Genomic DNA, 16,947 nt, shown 5'->3' on the forward strand with positions numbered 1-16,947 from the left:
AGGATCTGTGGTCACCGCCGTCAGCCACAGGCAGGGCTGGCAGGCTGTAGCCTGAGGCTCACTCACTCTCGCTTCTTACACTGGGTTCTCAGGGGACAGGCTGACCAAGAACAAGAGCCTAGTGGTTCCTAGAGCAGTGCCCTCAAGGAAACGTGCAGAGCGGCCTTCTTCAAGTCAGGGTGGGACCTCCCTGCTGAAGGTGCTCACACCCTCTCACCTTCCCTCCCCCAGGTTCCAGCATCACCTGCTCTCCTGCCCACTCCCCCGCTTGCTGTCCCTGCCCATAGTCATGCCTCGGGGGCAGAAGAGTAAGCTCCGTGCCCGCGAGAAGCGCCACCAGGCCCGGAGGGAGACCCAGAATCTCGGGGGTGCTCAGGCCACTGCAGCACAGAGAGAAGAGTCGCCCTCGTGCCCCTCTTCTCCTTCTCGGGGTACTCCCCCGAGCTCCCCTGCTGCTGGCACTCGCCAGGAGCCTCAGGGAGCCCCAGCCACTAGCTCTCGTGCTGCAGGGGTTTCAGGCCCAGGATCTGATGTGCGCGCCAAGGGCCCGGTTCAAGCAAGGAAAAGTTCCTCCCGCGCCTCAGCCTCTGGTGAGAGCTTTCAGAGAGATCCTCTAATGAAAAAGGTGGGAATGTTGATAGAATTCCTGCTGGAGAAGTATACAATGGAAGAGCCCATTATAAAGGCAGACTTGCTGAAGCTTGTGAACAAAAGGTACAAGGGGAAGTTCCCTGAGATCCTCAGGAGAGCTGCTGAGTGCGTTCAGCTGGTCTTTGGTCTTGAGTTGAAGGAAGTCAAGCCGGGTGGTGATTCCTATACCCTTGTCAGCAAGCTACATGTCAGCGATGATGGGCGTCGGAGCAGTGGCGGGCGGTTTCAGAAGAATGGGCTTCTGATGCTTCTCCTCGGTGTGATCTTCTTGCGTGGCGACCGCGCCTCTGAGAAGGAGATCTGGAAATACCTGAATGTTTTGGGTGTTTATGTTGGAAGGTGTCACATAATCTTTGGGGAGCCCAGGAAGCTTATCACAGAAGATCTGGTGCAGGAAAAGTACCTGGTGTGTCGTCAGGTGTGCGACAGCGATCCCCCGCGCTATGAGTTCCTGTGGGGCCGGAGAGCCCGCGCTGAAACCACCAAGATGGAAGTCCTGGAGTTTGTGGCCAGGGTCACTGGTACCGTCCCCAGTGCCTTTCCAGCCCATTATGAAAAGGCTTTGAGAGATGAGGAAGAGAGAGCCCAAGCCCGAGCCCGAGCCCGAGCCCGAGCTGCAGCCAGGGCTGGTACTCGAGTCAAGGCCAGTGCGCCTTCCAAGGTCATGTCTAGCAGTTCCTCCCACCCTTAGTGAGGTCTGAGGCAGCTTCTTCACTTTGTGTTTGACCAACGCTGCCAACCTTTTCAGTAGTGAGAGGCTAAGCTGGGGCTGGAAAGATCATAATATATATCTTCTTTGTGTTCCTGTTTTACACTAGTATCTTTCAAATGTTTCTTTCACTAGAATGTTTCTTTAGATTCAGAATCCAAGTTTATAAATGACATGGATCACATATTTGTTGTTGTTTATCAGGTTTAAGCGTAAGAGTTTAGGTACTGTGTAGTACCATGTGAAAACTCCTTGCATCTTTCTGGGGTTCTGGACTGAGATAATATGGCATTGGAATAGGAATTTTCTTGGAAATGTGAAAGAATGCTGTGGTTTTAAAATGAAAAGCAAAGTAAAGTTTAGTCAAATTTTGGTTTGTCTTATTCACCTTTGTCTTTCTCTTTGTAAAATTCAAAGATATACACCTAGATGTCCTTAGCTTATTCAAGAATGCCGACAAAATTAGATAGTAATAAGTTACATTCCTCACTCAGTGCCTCATTGATTCCCATCTGTAATTGAGCATCTGCTCTTTGGAAGGTTCTGTGCTGGTAGTGATGATGCTAAGATAAAAAAGACCCTGCACCTGCCTGTAGATGTTGAGAGTATAAGAGCACCTATTATATAAGGAAGGTGGTGTGATGGAAAAACCCAGTGAGGATGGTGGGGAGAGAGTCCAGATGAGAGCAGTGAAGTATAAATTCTCGTAGCCAGAACACTTTGAGGTTTGGTTATTTTGCAAATCCCTCCTTGGGAGGTAATTTTAAGTTGGCTGCATGGTGGGCTAGATGAGGCTGTGATAATGGTGAGCAGGGGTCCAGTGCTTTTGCCCCGGTGCAGGTGAACACGGTGCCCAAACAAACCAGGTGTTTTATGCAGATTGTCTCCTTTGTGGTGGGATGCTGAGAAGCCCCTGTGCTGGCACTCTGTGCCCTGGGCTGGAGGAGCCCCAGCCCACTCCATTAATTAGTTATCGGGTTTTTTTAATTGGAGTATAATTGCTTTACAATGTTGTGTTAGTTTCTGCTGTGCAATGAAGTGAATCATCTAAACGTATACATATATCCCCTCCCTGCTGGACTTCCCCCCACCCATCTAGGTGGTCACAGAGCACCAAGCTGAGCTCCCTGTGCTGTACAGCAGGTTCCCACTAGCTGTCTATTTGACACATGGTAGTGCACATAGGTCAATCCTAATCTCCCAATTCATGCCACCCCCCCTTCCCCCGTGTCCACATGTCCATTCTCTATATCTGCATCTCTGTTCCTGCCCTGCAAAGAGGTTCAACTGTACCAGTTATCTAGATTCCACATATATGCGTTAATATATGAGATTTGTTTGTCTTGAGTGTAATCTGGCAGAACTCCTAAATGGGCCCAGACTTCGGTGGTGATGAAACACATGAAAATCGGGGGGGTTTTGGGAGGCAGGGGAATTACTGGTCCTTGACACAAATTCTATAAGGTTTGATTTGCATCCTGGTGGAACCCCTGCCTCCACAAATGAAACAACATATTCTCTGCTAGGGAAAATGTAGTCAGGGTTACTTGCTAAGGAGCACTTTGGTTAATTCATCTTTCTTTGTCCTAGAGGCCTGCATAGTCTCTGACATCTCCTGGATAAAATGAAAAATTCCTAGAGATGAGGGTATCTCTAGGACAGAGAAGACCAGTCTCTTCTGGTATGAAAATAAGCATCATAATAACTGCCATGCATGAAAGACCCAGACATCGCCAGCCACTGTGCCAGGTGCTTTACATATATCACATATGTTCCGACAGTTCTATAAGATGAGGCTTATCAAACCCACTTGGCAGACAAAGAACTTGCAGTATTCTCCGGACTGGTAAAGTGACAGAACCGGGAGTACAGCCCGGTCTGAATTCCTCCAGAGCCCATACTGTTCTACTCCTCCCAGCCTGAGGCAGCCCTTCTGTCTCTTAATCCATTTCTCCTCTCACTGCTCCGTGACGTCTCTCAGGCAATAAGAAAGAGGAACTTGTAGCCAAAATATTAAAAGCAGGCCTAAAGAACGAAGGTGAACATGAGAATCAGACACCATTTGGGGATTGTCTGTGGGCTTCATTTACCTAGGATCCTCCTAACCCTCGCCCCAGGCTTCCCTGAGAGCTGATTGCCCCGGTCCCGGCACGGGGGTCCAGTCCCAGCACTTTGCGGCATCACAGCGCCCTGCCCCTGGGTCTTCCCCAGTGTGCCCTCGTGTCCAGACTGGAAGCTGACCTGCTGGCCAGCTCTTCTCTGCATCTTCCTCTGGAGGCTGCACTCAGCTCCCGGAGGAACGGACAGCCCATATGCCCTGCCCTCCCCTGACTCGGAGCATCCCGACTCCCCGCAGATCCCGTTCGTCACCGTGGACCCCTGGGACAGCAGCTGCCCTTTCCATGTATCTGTTCACTTCAGACAGTGACGTTTACACACCTCCTCATCCCCACTGGGTGCCTCCACCACATTCTCAGTGTTTGCAAGCCTGCTGGTGACGAGACTCTGATTTGGTATGGACTCTACAGGGCCTTGGCTTATAACCCCAAGGCTAGGGAGGCCTTGTTTGAAACAACGTGATATTTGCAGTAGGATTTTAATGAAGTGTCTTCTTTGAATCTGGCCACTGAATCCATACACTGATGAGTGAACTTAATTAAGGGGTCCAAAACCAAAGCCTTCTTCCTAAGTGGTAAAGGAGGAGGGACCAAGGAAATCACTGTGTAAACAAACATCTACTGAGGCTGAATTCCTGAAAACTCATCTTGGAGTCCTTCTTGGAGGTGGAAAATGGTTCTTTGGCAGACATGCTAGCTTTGAATAACAAGGAAAAGTAATTCACCATCCTCCCAGTAATCCTTGTCTGTATCGGTCCCAGGGGAGATGCTGTTTGTTCAATATGCTTAATGGCACCTGTTTGGGTGTTCAGGTATGTTCAGTCAGGTGATGGGTGGCTATGATTTTGACCATGCAACCAGAAGTTAGGAGAAAATTCCCAGCCTACTGAGGTTACACAGGTTATTGCAATTGGCAATGCAGAAAGGTACTGGTGAAAGCCCTCTCTGCTGAGATGTACAGGGTACTTTTGGAAATTAGATGGAATCCTGTATTTGAAAACATGTCTTACATAGTAGGCACAAGAAAAACTTGGTGAATTTCAAGGTAAATTTGGCCTTCTCAGAAACTCCTCCAACTAACTAAGAGGGTTGTTGTCATAAGCAATTGCAGTATTTGCTCTTTATTGAGCACACACTATACACCAGTTTATGGGAGACTGCAAACCTCATCCACATCCTGTCTTGCTCTCCTTGGGTTCCTGGGGAGACTATATTCCCAGTCCATTTGTAATTAGGAAGGGTCACCTCCAGACCAAGGCACGAGGGAGTCAGTATGGCACCTCTGTGTTTTCTCTTCCATTCAGCAGCAAACAGAGAGAGCCCGTGTTGAGGTGTGGAGCCACGCGACGTACATAGCCGGGATCTCGGAGTCATCTGTGAGCGGTGAGCCTCTGCCAACCTTCATCAGATTTTATGTGCACAAGAAACAGACTTTTGTTGTGTTAAGTCATTCAGATATCAGGTTTTCTCTGTTGCGTCAGTTAGCAGTTACTTAATCCGAGTGATACACAACTACTATTTCTACTCTTAGGCTCATTTAAATGTTTTAATGACACAGCTAATCATAGCATATATATTCTTCTTATAAAAGCTTCTTACACACATAAATCACAATCTCCCCCCTTACAACATTGCTCGAAAATTCAGCCCCCTTTTCAAAAGTAACCAAAATTAACTGTCTAAAGCTAATTTGAGGCTTCTTTGTACATAGATGTGCTACAAAAATATGTTGAATTTTTAAAAACACAGGGGCCACAGTGTACATATTGTTCTGTGACTTGCTCTTGTAACTTAATGGAAGTGAATGCAAGATCTTTCTGTGACAGCACTTATAAGACCCACCTCACGTTTTAAAACTGTCATCACCATTAGAAAAGGTCCCAGCCAGCCCTCTGGTCCTAAGCTACAGCGTGAAGTAGAGCCCCTCAGCCAACCTGTAGATCTGTGAGAAGAAACAGTTGTTGTGTTACGATGCTACGTTTTGTGGCTCTACATTGGGCAGTGGAAGTTTACTAATAAGTACATTAAGGGCTAGCAGTTCATATTTTAATTTTTTATGTTCTTTGTCTTCCACAGGGAGCACATACTATTCCTAAAAATATTTTTAAGGTTAAGAAAAATAAACTTCAAAAGACATGGGAAATTCTAATTACAGACGTTAGGGAAGCCTTTAAAATGGGAAAAATAAGCAAATAATTTACAAAAGAAGAGTGAAGTGACGCATGATTATTTCTCCTACAGAATGAAAACAAAAAGATTACCTATAGACTATTCTCTCTCCAGCTGGTGGATTGATAAAGAGAAAATTTATATCAGAGGATAAGTTCCTGATAGTTCATGAGTTTCAACATAGTTCTGGAGCACGTTTATCTCACACCATCTAGAAAGGCGATATGTAGCGTGAGATTCTGGAACCAGACACCTGGTCTTTCAATCCCAGCGCTACCATTTACTAGTTGTGTAATCTTGGGTAAATTCCGTAACCTCTTTGTGCCTCTTTTCTTATCTGTAATATTGTGATGGTAATAATACCTAACTATAAGATTATTTTGTGAATTAAGTGTAGGACATTCAGCACAGTGCCCACGAATTCATAAGCGTTATATATGTGTTAACTATTATTTTATTATCAAGGCATTTTGCTGAGTTTTCATTGAAGGATTAATTGACATTTAATACAGGAAGAATATGGGCCCTATAGATAACCTTAACACTTAAAAACTACAATGTAGAAATACTAACCTCTGAGAGGGAATCTGTCACATCTGTAGTCCCTAAAGCACTATCAGATGATTTCTATTAATATTAATTAGGTCAATAAAAAGTATTAATGTTTAAATACAAGCCATGGTTATCAGAAAAACTTATTAGCCTTAATACTTCACTCCCCATTTGTATAGGATAAATGAGGTAATTCAAAAGAGAGAGATTTTATTTTTTATCATTAGTAAATAGCTAAGCAGTGAAGAACTGAGGAACTCAGCTTTGACCACATCTTGGACTAAGTGAGATTTAAGGATTGTTTGGTATCCAAGGATACCTCTTAATGTAATTTCTGTAAATCTGAGAAGAAAAGAGATTGTGATGATCTCATTTGAGAGTAATATGTGGAAGAAGGACCAGAATACGTTGGAAATGCTGCCTAATCAAAGCATTGTTTTCATGTATATTTTATAGTTTTTAAGTGATTTTTTTAGCTTAATGTTTTGTAGCTGGAACATTTTATGTCATAATTACTAGTCTCATCAGAAATTTCATTTTTATGTATACAAATAGGTGGAATCTATGATTAGATGTGTGCATTTAAGCCAGTTGGACTTCCTTTATTTTACATCAATGTACTTTTGGAATTTGGAATTCTCCTTTTTCAAGTATAATGCATATATAACTGGCACAGCTTCCTGCTTGACTCTATTGTTGTGCCTTATGTAAAATGACATTTAGTTTGCTTCTCATTGATTAGAATCAATAACATAAGTCCTAATTATGTCCTGGAATAATATGCATTTCTAGTCTGGCTGCACTGTAGGTGGTGGGATATGGCCTGGGAAGCTAATCATCCTTTATCATTTCTTTCCACTTGGGAAAGGGCACCCAGAACGCTAAACAATCAACTTCGTAACTAAATATATAGGATAAAGTTGTTTATAAATTGGGGTCTCTTGTACTAAGGGGAAATATTGAGACCACTCTTTTTGCAAAACATAAATGGAGAACTAAGGCAAAGATAATTCAATCAGAATTTATGTCATCACCTCAAGATTTCAAGCCAAACCACAAGGCTAGTACACTGTAATGTGTATATGTGTTGTGATGTCAATGTCCAATTCAAGTTAACTCTACATTTTATTGATCTGATGAGCACATTTGTTTGCTAAAGCCAAAAGACAATGCAGGTTCCCTGTCAGACTGTTATGATTGAGAGACCCCCTAAATTGTTTGGACTTATTGGCTTAATTATTCCACATTTGGGAATCCATGGTCTCTGTTCTGGAACACTGATGCATGTGAGACTGTTGTGACTCTTCTCTCCTTTGCAAAATATTCTACTGCCTTGGCTTCTGTATTAGTCAAGATAAGCTAGGTTATGTTAGAGTGTCAAATTAATCCTGAAATCTCAGTGTTTTACCACAACAAAGGTTTATTTCTCAACCACACTACATGTTCAATGGGTATGGGGGAGGGAGGGGCATTTGGGGGTTTTCTCTGGGGCTTACCTATTCACTGAGGCAGGGGAGAGTGGACAGAGAGTCTCTAAAGGGCTGTTCTTTCATTCAGCCAAACCCATCACTTCTCCCATTTCATTGGCTGAAACCAGTCATAAATCCTCGGTTAGCCTCAAGGGGTCTGAAAAATGGAGTTTTCCATGTGCCTGAGAAGAAGGAATATAGAATTGGGTTTGGCGAGCACAGCACTGTCTGCTACATTTTTAAGACACTGCCCTGTCCTGGTTCTTCTGCCTCTCAATCTGTTTTTTCTCTGCCTCCTCAATGGACTTCTTTTCCGTCACCCCTTGGGGAACTGGTGCTCCCCAAGTTACCATATCCGGTCCACTATTTTTTTTCTCCCCACATCTATCCCCAGGTAACTTCATCCACTCCTCCAGTTCTAACTGCAAACTATCTGCTGCTAACTTCTAGATCTATTATCCCAAGCCCTGACCTACCCACAAAGCTTTAAACATAAATCCAACGATGACTGATTCAAGGATATCTCAAACTCAATGTGAAAAAAGATAAACACATGATTTTTTTCCCCAACCTCATTCGTCCTCTTCCTGTATTCTTTGTCCCAGTTAGTGGCACCATCGTATTTCCAAGTCTAGATTCCTCCCTATCATTCCCACCTCTTAATTTTGTACGCCATCTTAGCTAGGCTGTGCTGCACAGTTGTTTAGTCAGTTATCAGTCTAGATATCCACTGTGAAGGTATTTTTTAGATGTGATTAATAGTTACATCTGTAGGCTCTGAGTAAAGCAGATTGCCACCCATAGTGTGACTGGGCCTCGTGCAATCAGTTGAGGGCCCCAAGAACAAGGACTGAGGTTTCCTGAAGGAATTCAGCCTCAAGAGTGCAACACAGGGACTTCCCTGGTGGTCCAGTGGCTAAGACTCCGTGCTCCCAATTCCGGGGGCCCTGGTTCGATCCCTGGTCAGGGAACTAGATCCCACATGCATGCTGCAACTAAGAGTTCCCATGCCGCGAGTAAAGATCCCGCATGCCACAACGTGGACCCAGCGCAGCCAAAATAAATATATAAATATTAAAAAAAAAAAAAAAAAGGACTGCAACACAGAAACCCTGCCTGAGTTTCCAGTATGCCTGCCCTGCTATACAGACCTTGGACTCAAGACTGTAACATCTGAGTTTCTAACCTGCTGGCTTGCTCTATGAATTTTAGCGCCCTGACTTCCCCCAGCTAGGGCCTCGGGGAGGTGAGGGCTTGGTTCGGAGGCTGGAGGACTCGGGACCATGGGGGGGGGTGGTCCCAGGCTCTGATAGACGGCACCAGCAGGATGCAGGGACCTCTGACCCCTGACCAGTGGGCGTACCCGCAGAGTCCCGCCCCTGCCGTCAGCCCTCGGAGACCCCACGCAGCGCCGGATGCGGCTCCCCCCGACTTCCGCCTGGAAGCGAGGAGCCCGACCGAGAGCCGCAGCGTTTGTTCGTCCGAGCGGGGTTTTCAGGACTCGTCCGGAGCCACGGTGAGGACCTGAATGTAGCCTGAAGGGACCTTCCCTCCCCCCTCCCCCCATAGCAAAGGTGACCCACCTGCATCCCACCCCTGCGATCTTGTTCTTGGAGGCCCCAGCAGAGCTATCGGGCTGAATTCGGCCTAGGATGTCTCAGGCAGAAGGCCTTGGTCTGTGAGAGTAGCGCTGATTCTACGAATGGAGAAGGTCTAAGTCCTAGATGAGGGCCCTGAGTGTTAGTGAGCAGACCTCGACCCCCAAAGCGGGCCACAGTGAGCAGCGCCCCTGCTCTCAGCTCTAGGAGGCCCTAGCAAGGTAGACAGATGTTGAGTGACCTAAATTCCCCTCTAGTGACGAAGGGAAATGAGGGCTACCTCATGGCTCCCAAACTCAGGAGAGGAGGCTCCGGACGGAGCTGGCAGGCTGTGGTGCCCCCTAATCTCCTCTGGAGATGGTCTCAGGGAGATGAGAGCCTTGGTCTAATGGAATAAGCCCAATTCCGCAAAGGGACCTAGTCCTCAACAGCATTCATGGTTGTGACACCGAGTGGGGATGGGGGCCCCTCCCACAAGAAACGGGGCAGCATAAAGCACCAGCCCTGTTTTCAGGCTTGGGAGAATTGGGTATTTTGACATGAGTTGCATTCACTTATTCCCAGGACATCTCAGGGAGGTGAGAGACCAGGTCAAAGGGGGCAGCCTCGGGTTGGCAAGGGAGGATTTCAGGTTATGCCAGGTGTCATGGTGAGAACCTTGAGGACTGTGGGGATGTCCCACATGAAAGCATTCAGGCCACAAAGAATCCTCACTATTAGCATCCCTGGGAGACCTCAAGCATAGATGTCAGGCAGAAATGCCCATCAGTTCCCACTACAGGCTAACAGGGAAATAAGGGTCTTGGTCTGAGGAGAGTGGTCCCATGTCAGCAGAGGGAGAAATCTTAGACCCTATTAGGAGGCACATTTAGACCTTGAATTGGGATCTTGTGTGGGACCACAAGGACTTCAGCCTGCCTGCAACAGCTTTCATTCTTGGGAGACCACGTTTAGTTAGATACGGTCATCTTCACTTCCTCCTATTGGGACACAGGCTGGTTTCGCTCTTACTATCATATAGGCATCAATTCAGGCAAAAGTTGAGCTTCTCTACCAGGAGCCCAATTGAGGAACCTGAGTGAGGACTCAAAGTGTCCAGCCCAACCCTTGGATTTCAGCCCAAGAAATCTCTGGGAAGGACTGTCAGGTAGAGCGTCTGCTTCCCTTCTTTATATCACGTCTAAGAGAGGTGAGGTCCTTAGTCTGAAGGTGCATCCACCAGTCAGCAAATGGAGAGTAGTGGTTCCAAGCCTTTAAAGGAGCCAAGGTGAGGACCTTGAATGATGATCGCAATGAACTCAGGATAGAAAGGACCCTACTGAACTCGCAGCTCTGGTGTCCCCTGGCAGGGAGGTGGACTGAGGCACCCCTTCACTTCCTTCTCCTCGATCGCAGGGAGGTTTGAGGTGTCAGCTTAAGAGTAGCAGCGGGGAGGGTGGCCAGGCTCTGCAGAGACCTGACATGATAATATTGACGATGAACCGAGAGGACCCCACTGCCAGCACCTGTTGTCACCTGAGTAAATCCAAGGCAGGGCTGATAGGATGTGGAGTAAAACTCTAAGGCCTCTGTGTTTCCTCTATGGGATTCTGGGAGGACAGGCTGACCGGGAAAACAGGTACCTTGTGGGTTCCCAGAGCAGTGCCCTCAAGGAAACTTGCAGAGGCAGCCTTTGATAAAGCCAAGGTGGAATCTCCCTACTTTAAGGTGCTCACGTCATCTCATTCTCCAGCCTCCAGGTGTCCAAATCACCTGTCATTGGCCCACACTCCTGTCTGCTGTCCCTGACCACAGCCACCATGCCTCGTGGTCAGAAGAGTAAGCTCCGTGCTCGTGAGGAACGCCACCGTAACAGAGGTGAGACCCAAGGTCTTAATGCTCAGGCCACCACAGCAGGGGTAGAAGAGACCACTTCCTCACCCGTTTCTGTTTCTCAGGGTACTCCCCCAAGCTCCGCTGCTGCTGGCACTCGCCAGGAGCCTCAGGGAGCCCCAACCACTAGCTCTCGTGATGCAGGGGTTTCATGCCCAGGATATGATGTACATGCCAAGGGCCAAGTTGAGGAAAGTAAAAATTCCTCCCAGGCCTCAACCTCCAGTGATCCTGGAAAGGATCTTGTAACCAGGAAGGCAGGGATGTTGGTGCAGTTCATGCTGTGTAAATATAAGAGAAAGGAGCCCATTAAAAAGGGAGAAAAGCTGAAGATTGTCAACAAAAGGTATAGGGAGCACTTCCCCGAGATCCCCAGGAGAGCCTCCGAGTGCATGGAGCTGGTCTTTGGCCTAGAATTGAAGGAAGTCAAGCCCAACAGTCATTCCTATGCCCTTGTCGGCAAGCTAGATCTCACCGATGATGGGCGTCGGAGCAGTGGCGGGCGGTTTCGGAAGAATGGGCCCCTGATGCCTCTCCTCGGTGTGATCTTCTTGCATGGCGACCGCGCCTCTGAGGAGGAAATCTGGGAATCCCTGAATGTTTTGGGTGTTTTTGATGGAAGGAGGCACTTCATCTTGGTGGAGCCCAGGAAGCTTATCACAGAAGATTTGGTGCAGGAAAATACCTGGTGTATCATCAGATGCGTGACAGCGATCAAGAGCCCAAGCTGAAACCAGCAAGATGAAAGTCCTGGAGTTTTTGGCCAAGGTTGATGATAGGGTCCCCAGTGCCTTCCCATCCTGGTATGAAGAGGCTTTGAGAGATGAGGGAGAGAGAGCCCGAGCCAGGGCTGCAGCCAGGGCTGGCACTACTGCCACGGCCAGTGCACATTCCAGGGCCACATCCAGTCGCTCCTGTCACCCTTAGTGAGGTAGAGGCCGATTCTTCACTTTGTGGTTGGAAAAGCCTGTTAACCAGTGTTCCTGATACGCATAAATTCCTGTTGACTTATTTTTTTGGTAATTTTCAAGTGATTTTCTTTTCAAAAGAAAGTTTATTTAGATTCAGAACAAGCTTATGAATGACATGGGTCACACACTTATTGCTCTTTATCAGATTTAGAAGTAAGAATTTTGTTTTTTGAAATACAAATTGAAAATTTTTAAATCATCGATGTGATCCAGAGCAAGACTGCATGGAATTGGAATAGGGATATCCTTGGTAATGTGAAAGAACTCCACAGTAAAATAGGATAAGAAGATAGAGAAAACAAATTAAAATGGTTCACCTATGGGTTTGGCGTACTCCATTCAGTCTTTCTTTTCCAAAATTTAGAAGATATACACCTTTTAAAGTTAGGAAAAGATATATACCTTTTGCATTTAGGATGTGCTTAAATTATTCAAGAAAATATGATTTTATGGGACTGTAAATTGATGCAGCCACTATGGAAAACAGTATAGAGGTTCATCAAAAATTTGAAAATAGAACTACCGTGTGATCCAGCATTTCCACTCCTGGAAATTTATCTGAAGGAAAAGAGAACAACAACTTTTTTGAAAAGATATCTGCACCTCCCCATATTCATTTATTTACCATAACCAAGACATGAAAACAACGTCAGTGTTCATTAATGGATGAATGGATAAAGAAAATGTGATACACACACACTCACACACACAGTCATACTCTCATTCTCCCTCGGATATTATTCAGCCATTTAAAAAAAAAAAAAAAAGGAAATCCTGCCATTTGCAATAACACAGAGGGACAGACAAAGTCAAATACTATATGATCTCACTTATATGTGGAAATTAAAAAAAAAAAAACACCCAGAGAACAGATTGGTGGTTGCCACAGGTGTGGGGTGGAGGATGGATGAAATGGGTGTAAATGGCCAAACGGTACAAACCATTTACAAAATAAAGAAGTCCTGGGGATGTAATGTACAGCATGGTGACTATAGTTAATAATACTGTATTGTATATTTGAAAGTTGTTAAGAGAGTAGATCTTTTTTAATTGAGGTATAGTTGATGTACAATATTTTATAAGTTTCATGTACACAACAGAGTGATTCACAATTTTTAAAAGTTATATTCCATTTACAGTTATTATAAATATTGGCTATATACCCTTGGTTGTGCAATATATCCTTGTAGCTTATTTATTTTTATTTATTTTTAATTTTTTTGCGGTACGCCGGCCTCTCACTGTTGTGGCCTCTCCCGTTGCGGAGCACAGGTTCCGGACGCGGAGGCTCAGTGGCCATGGCTCACGGGCCCAGCCGCTCCGCGGCTTGTGGGATCTTCCCGGACCGGGGCACGAACACATGTCCCCTGCATCGGCAGGCGGACACTGAACCACTGCGCCACCAGGGAAGCCCACTTATTTATTTTATACATAGTATTTTGTATCTCTTAATCCCCTATCCTTCCCCTGCCCCTCCCCCTTCCCTCTTCCCACTGGTAACCACTAGCTTGTTCTCTGTATCTGTGAGTCTGTCATATTTCCCTAGTTTGCTTTATTTTTGAAATTCTCCATATAAGTGGTATCATACAGTGTTTTTCTTCCTCTACCTCACTTATTTCACTAGGCATAATACCCTCTAACTCCATCCATGTTGTTGCAAAATGGCAAAAGTTCATTCTTTTTTTATGGCTGACTAGTATTCCATTGTGTGTGTGTGTGTGTGTGCGCGCGAGTGTGTGTGTGTGTAAAGAAGATGTGGTATATACATCTTGGCAATTGTCGGTAATGTTGCTATGAACATTGGGGTGCGTGCATCTTTTCGAATTAGTGTTTTTTTCCTTTTTTAACAGTAATTTAAAGTTTATTCTGGCTATAATGCAGGTTATTCTGACTTTAAGGTAGCATACCTGGCATACTTCTGAGTCCGTTCCTGAGAAATTCTTTTGTACTTCTCTCTCTCTGTTTTATAGATCCATGCAGTCTATGGCACTAGGGGGGGTCATCTGGGTTTGGATCATATAGCAGTGAACAAATGGATGAAAGAACGTTAGAAACGATTAAAGGAGGAGACCACTGTGATCTTAGAATATTGAGACAAATGCTGCCATTAGTGTTAATGTCTGAATGATAAATTCTTGTTGCAAATGCAACCTTAGGTAGTTTGAAGGGGTAGTCTGTAGGAAAATGAATTGTCAAAAGGAATACACCACCTTGATATGGGTTTTCATTAGCTTCCATAATTGTGGCTTGCCAGTGAAACATATTATCGCCAGCTGGACCTGCAGAGCAGTGTGCTGGAGGGTCACGGGCCAAATCACTAAGTTCCTTATTAATCCCTTTCAGCACCATAGTCTGTGCTTTTCCTCTGGCCCCTCACAGTCCTGGTGTGTGCTCAAAGATCCGGTCAAAACTCTTGATTATCCGGGCGGCTGGGAAGGACTGTCTCTTCATCCTATCCTGGCTCTGCCAGACACAGGCACCTTCTTACTAAACAGAGAGGTTGGACTGTGAGGGTGGGGTCAGAGGCATGTAGGCGAAACTGGGGGGAAGGGTAGATGAGCGGTGGAAACCCTTAGACTCAGAGAACCATCGAGAACCTGAAGGAGACCATCCAACTTAGTGAGGGGGTGGGGTTGTTGTTTTTTGTTTGTTTGTTTGTTTCTTTTGGATACATACCCAGGAGTGGAATTGCTGGGTCATATGGTAGCTCTATTTTTAGTTTCTGGAGGAACCTCCATACTGTTTTCCACAGTGGCTACACCTATTTACACTCCCACCAACAGTGTACAGATCTCCACGTGCTTGCCAGCATTTGTTATTTCTGTTCTTTTTGATGATGGCCATTCTGATAGGTGTGAGGTAATACCTCATGGTAGTTTTAATTTGCATTTATCTGATGATTAATGATGTTGACCATCTTTTCATTTGCCTGTTGGCCATCTGTATGTCTTCTTTGGAAAAATGTCTATTTAGGTCTTCTGCCCATTTTTTCGATTGGGTTTTTTTTTAACTGTTGAGTTATATGAGCTGTTTATATATTTTGGATGTTAACCCCTTAATGAGCATATCATTTTGAATTATTTTCTCCCATTCCACAGGTTGTCTTTTCATTTTGTCAATGGTTTCCTTTGCTGTGCAAAAGCTTTTAACTTTAATTATATTCCATTTGTTTGTTTCTGCTTTTATTTCCTTTGCTTTAGGAGACAGATCCAAAAAAATATTGCTATGATTTATGTCAAAGAGTGTTCCACCCATGTTATCTTCTAGGAGCATTATGGTTTCCACTCGTATATTTAGGTCTTTAATTGGTTTTGAGTATATTTTTGTATGTGGTGTTAGAGAATGTTCTAATCTCATTCTTTGACGTGTAGCTGGACAGCTACACGTCAAAGAATGAGATTAGAACATAAACAGAATTTGGCGATACAACAAAAGGAAATATGCATTTACATTTGAGCCAGTAACTCCAATTTTTCAGAAATTAACCCCGAAGGCACATCCACAACAATGTGAAAATACTGCAATGTCCGTGAATATATTAATTGATAAAAACATGGTATATTCACAGAGTGGAGCACTATACTATGTAGCTATAAAAAAGAATGAGCATGATCTTTGTAAACTAGTATGGGGTGCTTCCAGGATAGTTATGGATATAGATATATAAAAGAATGTGTGAGTTTGGGGCTAATGTCAGTGATACCAAGCCCAGTGCCTTCCCATCCTGGTATGAAGAGGCTTTGAGAGATGAGGAAGAGAGAGCCTGAGCCAGAGCTGCAGCCAGGGCTCATACTGCTACGCTGGCCAGTGGGTGTTCCAGGGCATGTCCCAAAGCTCCTCGGTCCCTAGTGAAGGCTGAGCGGATACTTCACTTTGTATTAAAGAAAGCAGTCAGTCTCCCAACTAGTGGAGGGCCAAGGTGGGGCTCATGGGAACACAACATATATTTGTGTTCCTAGACAATATGCACAAATCGGAGATTTTTCTTTTTTCTATTTTTAAATGTTGTTCCTTTCAATTAAAGATGTGTTTAGCTTCAGAGTCTAAGTTTATTAATGACATGACTCACACATTTAGTGCAGCTTATCAGGTTGAGAAATAAGAATTTTGGTATTATGTAACACAAACTGGAAACCCTCGAATCATTTCTTGTCATTCGGAACATTGGAATATGGACTTTTTGTGAAAAAGGAAATTATTCCACAGTAAAGTCTGTGTGATCATGAGATACAGAAAAAAAAACTGAAGAGGTATTCACTTCTTGGTTTGTTTTATTCCTTTTAGTCTTTCTTTGTAAAATTGAAGTATATATACCTGGATTCGGTTAGCTTATTTAAGAATGTGGGAGAAGTGAAATCACAGTATTTTGCCTTCTTGCACACGTGCTCTTTTTTTTTAATTTATTAATTTTTAGCTGCGTTGGGTCTTGGTTGCTGCAAGGGCTTTCTTTAGTTGCGGCGAGTGGGTCTACTCTTCATTGTGGTGCGTGGGCTCCTCACTGCGGTGGCTTGTCGTTGCAGAGCACGGGCTCTAGGCACGTGGGCTTCAGTAGTTGTGGCACGTGGGCTTCAGCAGTTGTGGCTCGCGGGCTCTAGAGCACAGGCTCAGTAGCTGTGGCGCACGGGCTTAGTTGCTCCGCGGTATGTGGGATCTTCCCGGACCAGGGCTCGAACCCGTGTCCCCTGCATTGGCAGGCGGATTCTTAACCACTGTGCCACCAGGGAAGCCCTGATCTTTAATTGTTCAAATATCAATTTAGCGTCTGCTCTTCAGAAGGCTGTTGGATGGTACTGGGGATGCTAAGAAACATAGACCCAACCCCTGCCTGTAGAATTCTAG

At 45.1% G+C, this 16,947-nt stretch overlaps 1 protein-coding gene and 2 pseudogenes across 3 annotated transcripts; 2 read left to right on the forward strand and 1 right to left on the reverse strand.

Moving 5' to 3' along the window:
* Positions 1 to 289: 289 nt before the first annotated feature.
* On the forward strand, positions 290 to 1,342 carry LOC309977944 (melanoma-associated antigen B1-like; the record flags this gene model as incomplete). The annotated part of the gene is made up of 1 exon (XM_082864320.1): positions 290 to 1,342. The coding sequence occupies one exon, from the start codon at positions 290 to 292 to the stop codon at positions 1,340 to 1,342; it is 1,053 nt and encodes a 350-aa protein (XP_082720446.1).
* Positions 1,343 to 11,064: 9,722 nt separating this feature from the next.
* Positions 11,065 to 12,064, forward strand: LOC309978532 (melanoma-associated antigen B4-like; annotated as a pseudogene). Its single transcript has one exon. The product of its transcript is annotated as a melanoma-associated antigen B4-like (transcript).
* A 1,926-nt stretch (positions 12,065 to 13,990) lies between these two features.
* Positions 13,991 to 14,457, reverse strand: LOC309978533 (ubiquitin-conjugating enzyme E2 D3-like; annotated as a pseudogene). Its single transcript has one exon. The product of its transcript is annotated as a ubiquitin-conjugating enzyme E2 D3-like (transcript).
* Between the last annotated feature and the right edge of the window lie 2,490 nt (positions 14,458 to 16,947).

The sequence above is a fragment of the Leucopleurus acutus genome, assembly GCF_964270905.1.
Source record: "Leucopleurus acutus genome assembly, chromosome: X".
NCBI lineage: Eukaryota > Metazoa > Chordata > Mammalia > Artiodactyla > Delphinidae > Leucopleurus > Leucopleurus acutus.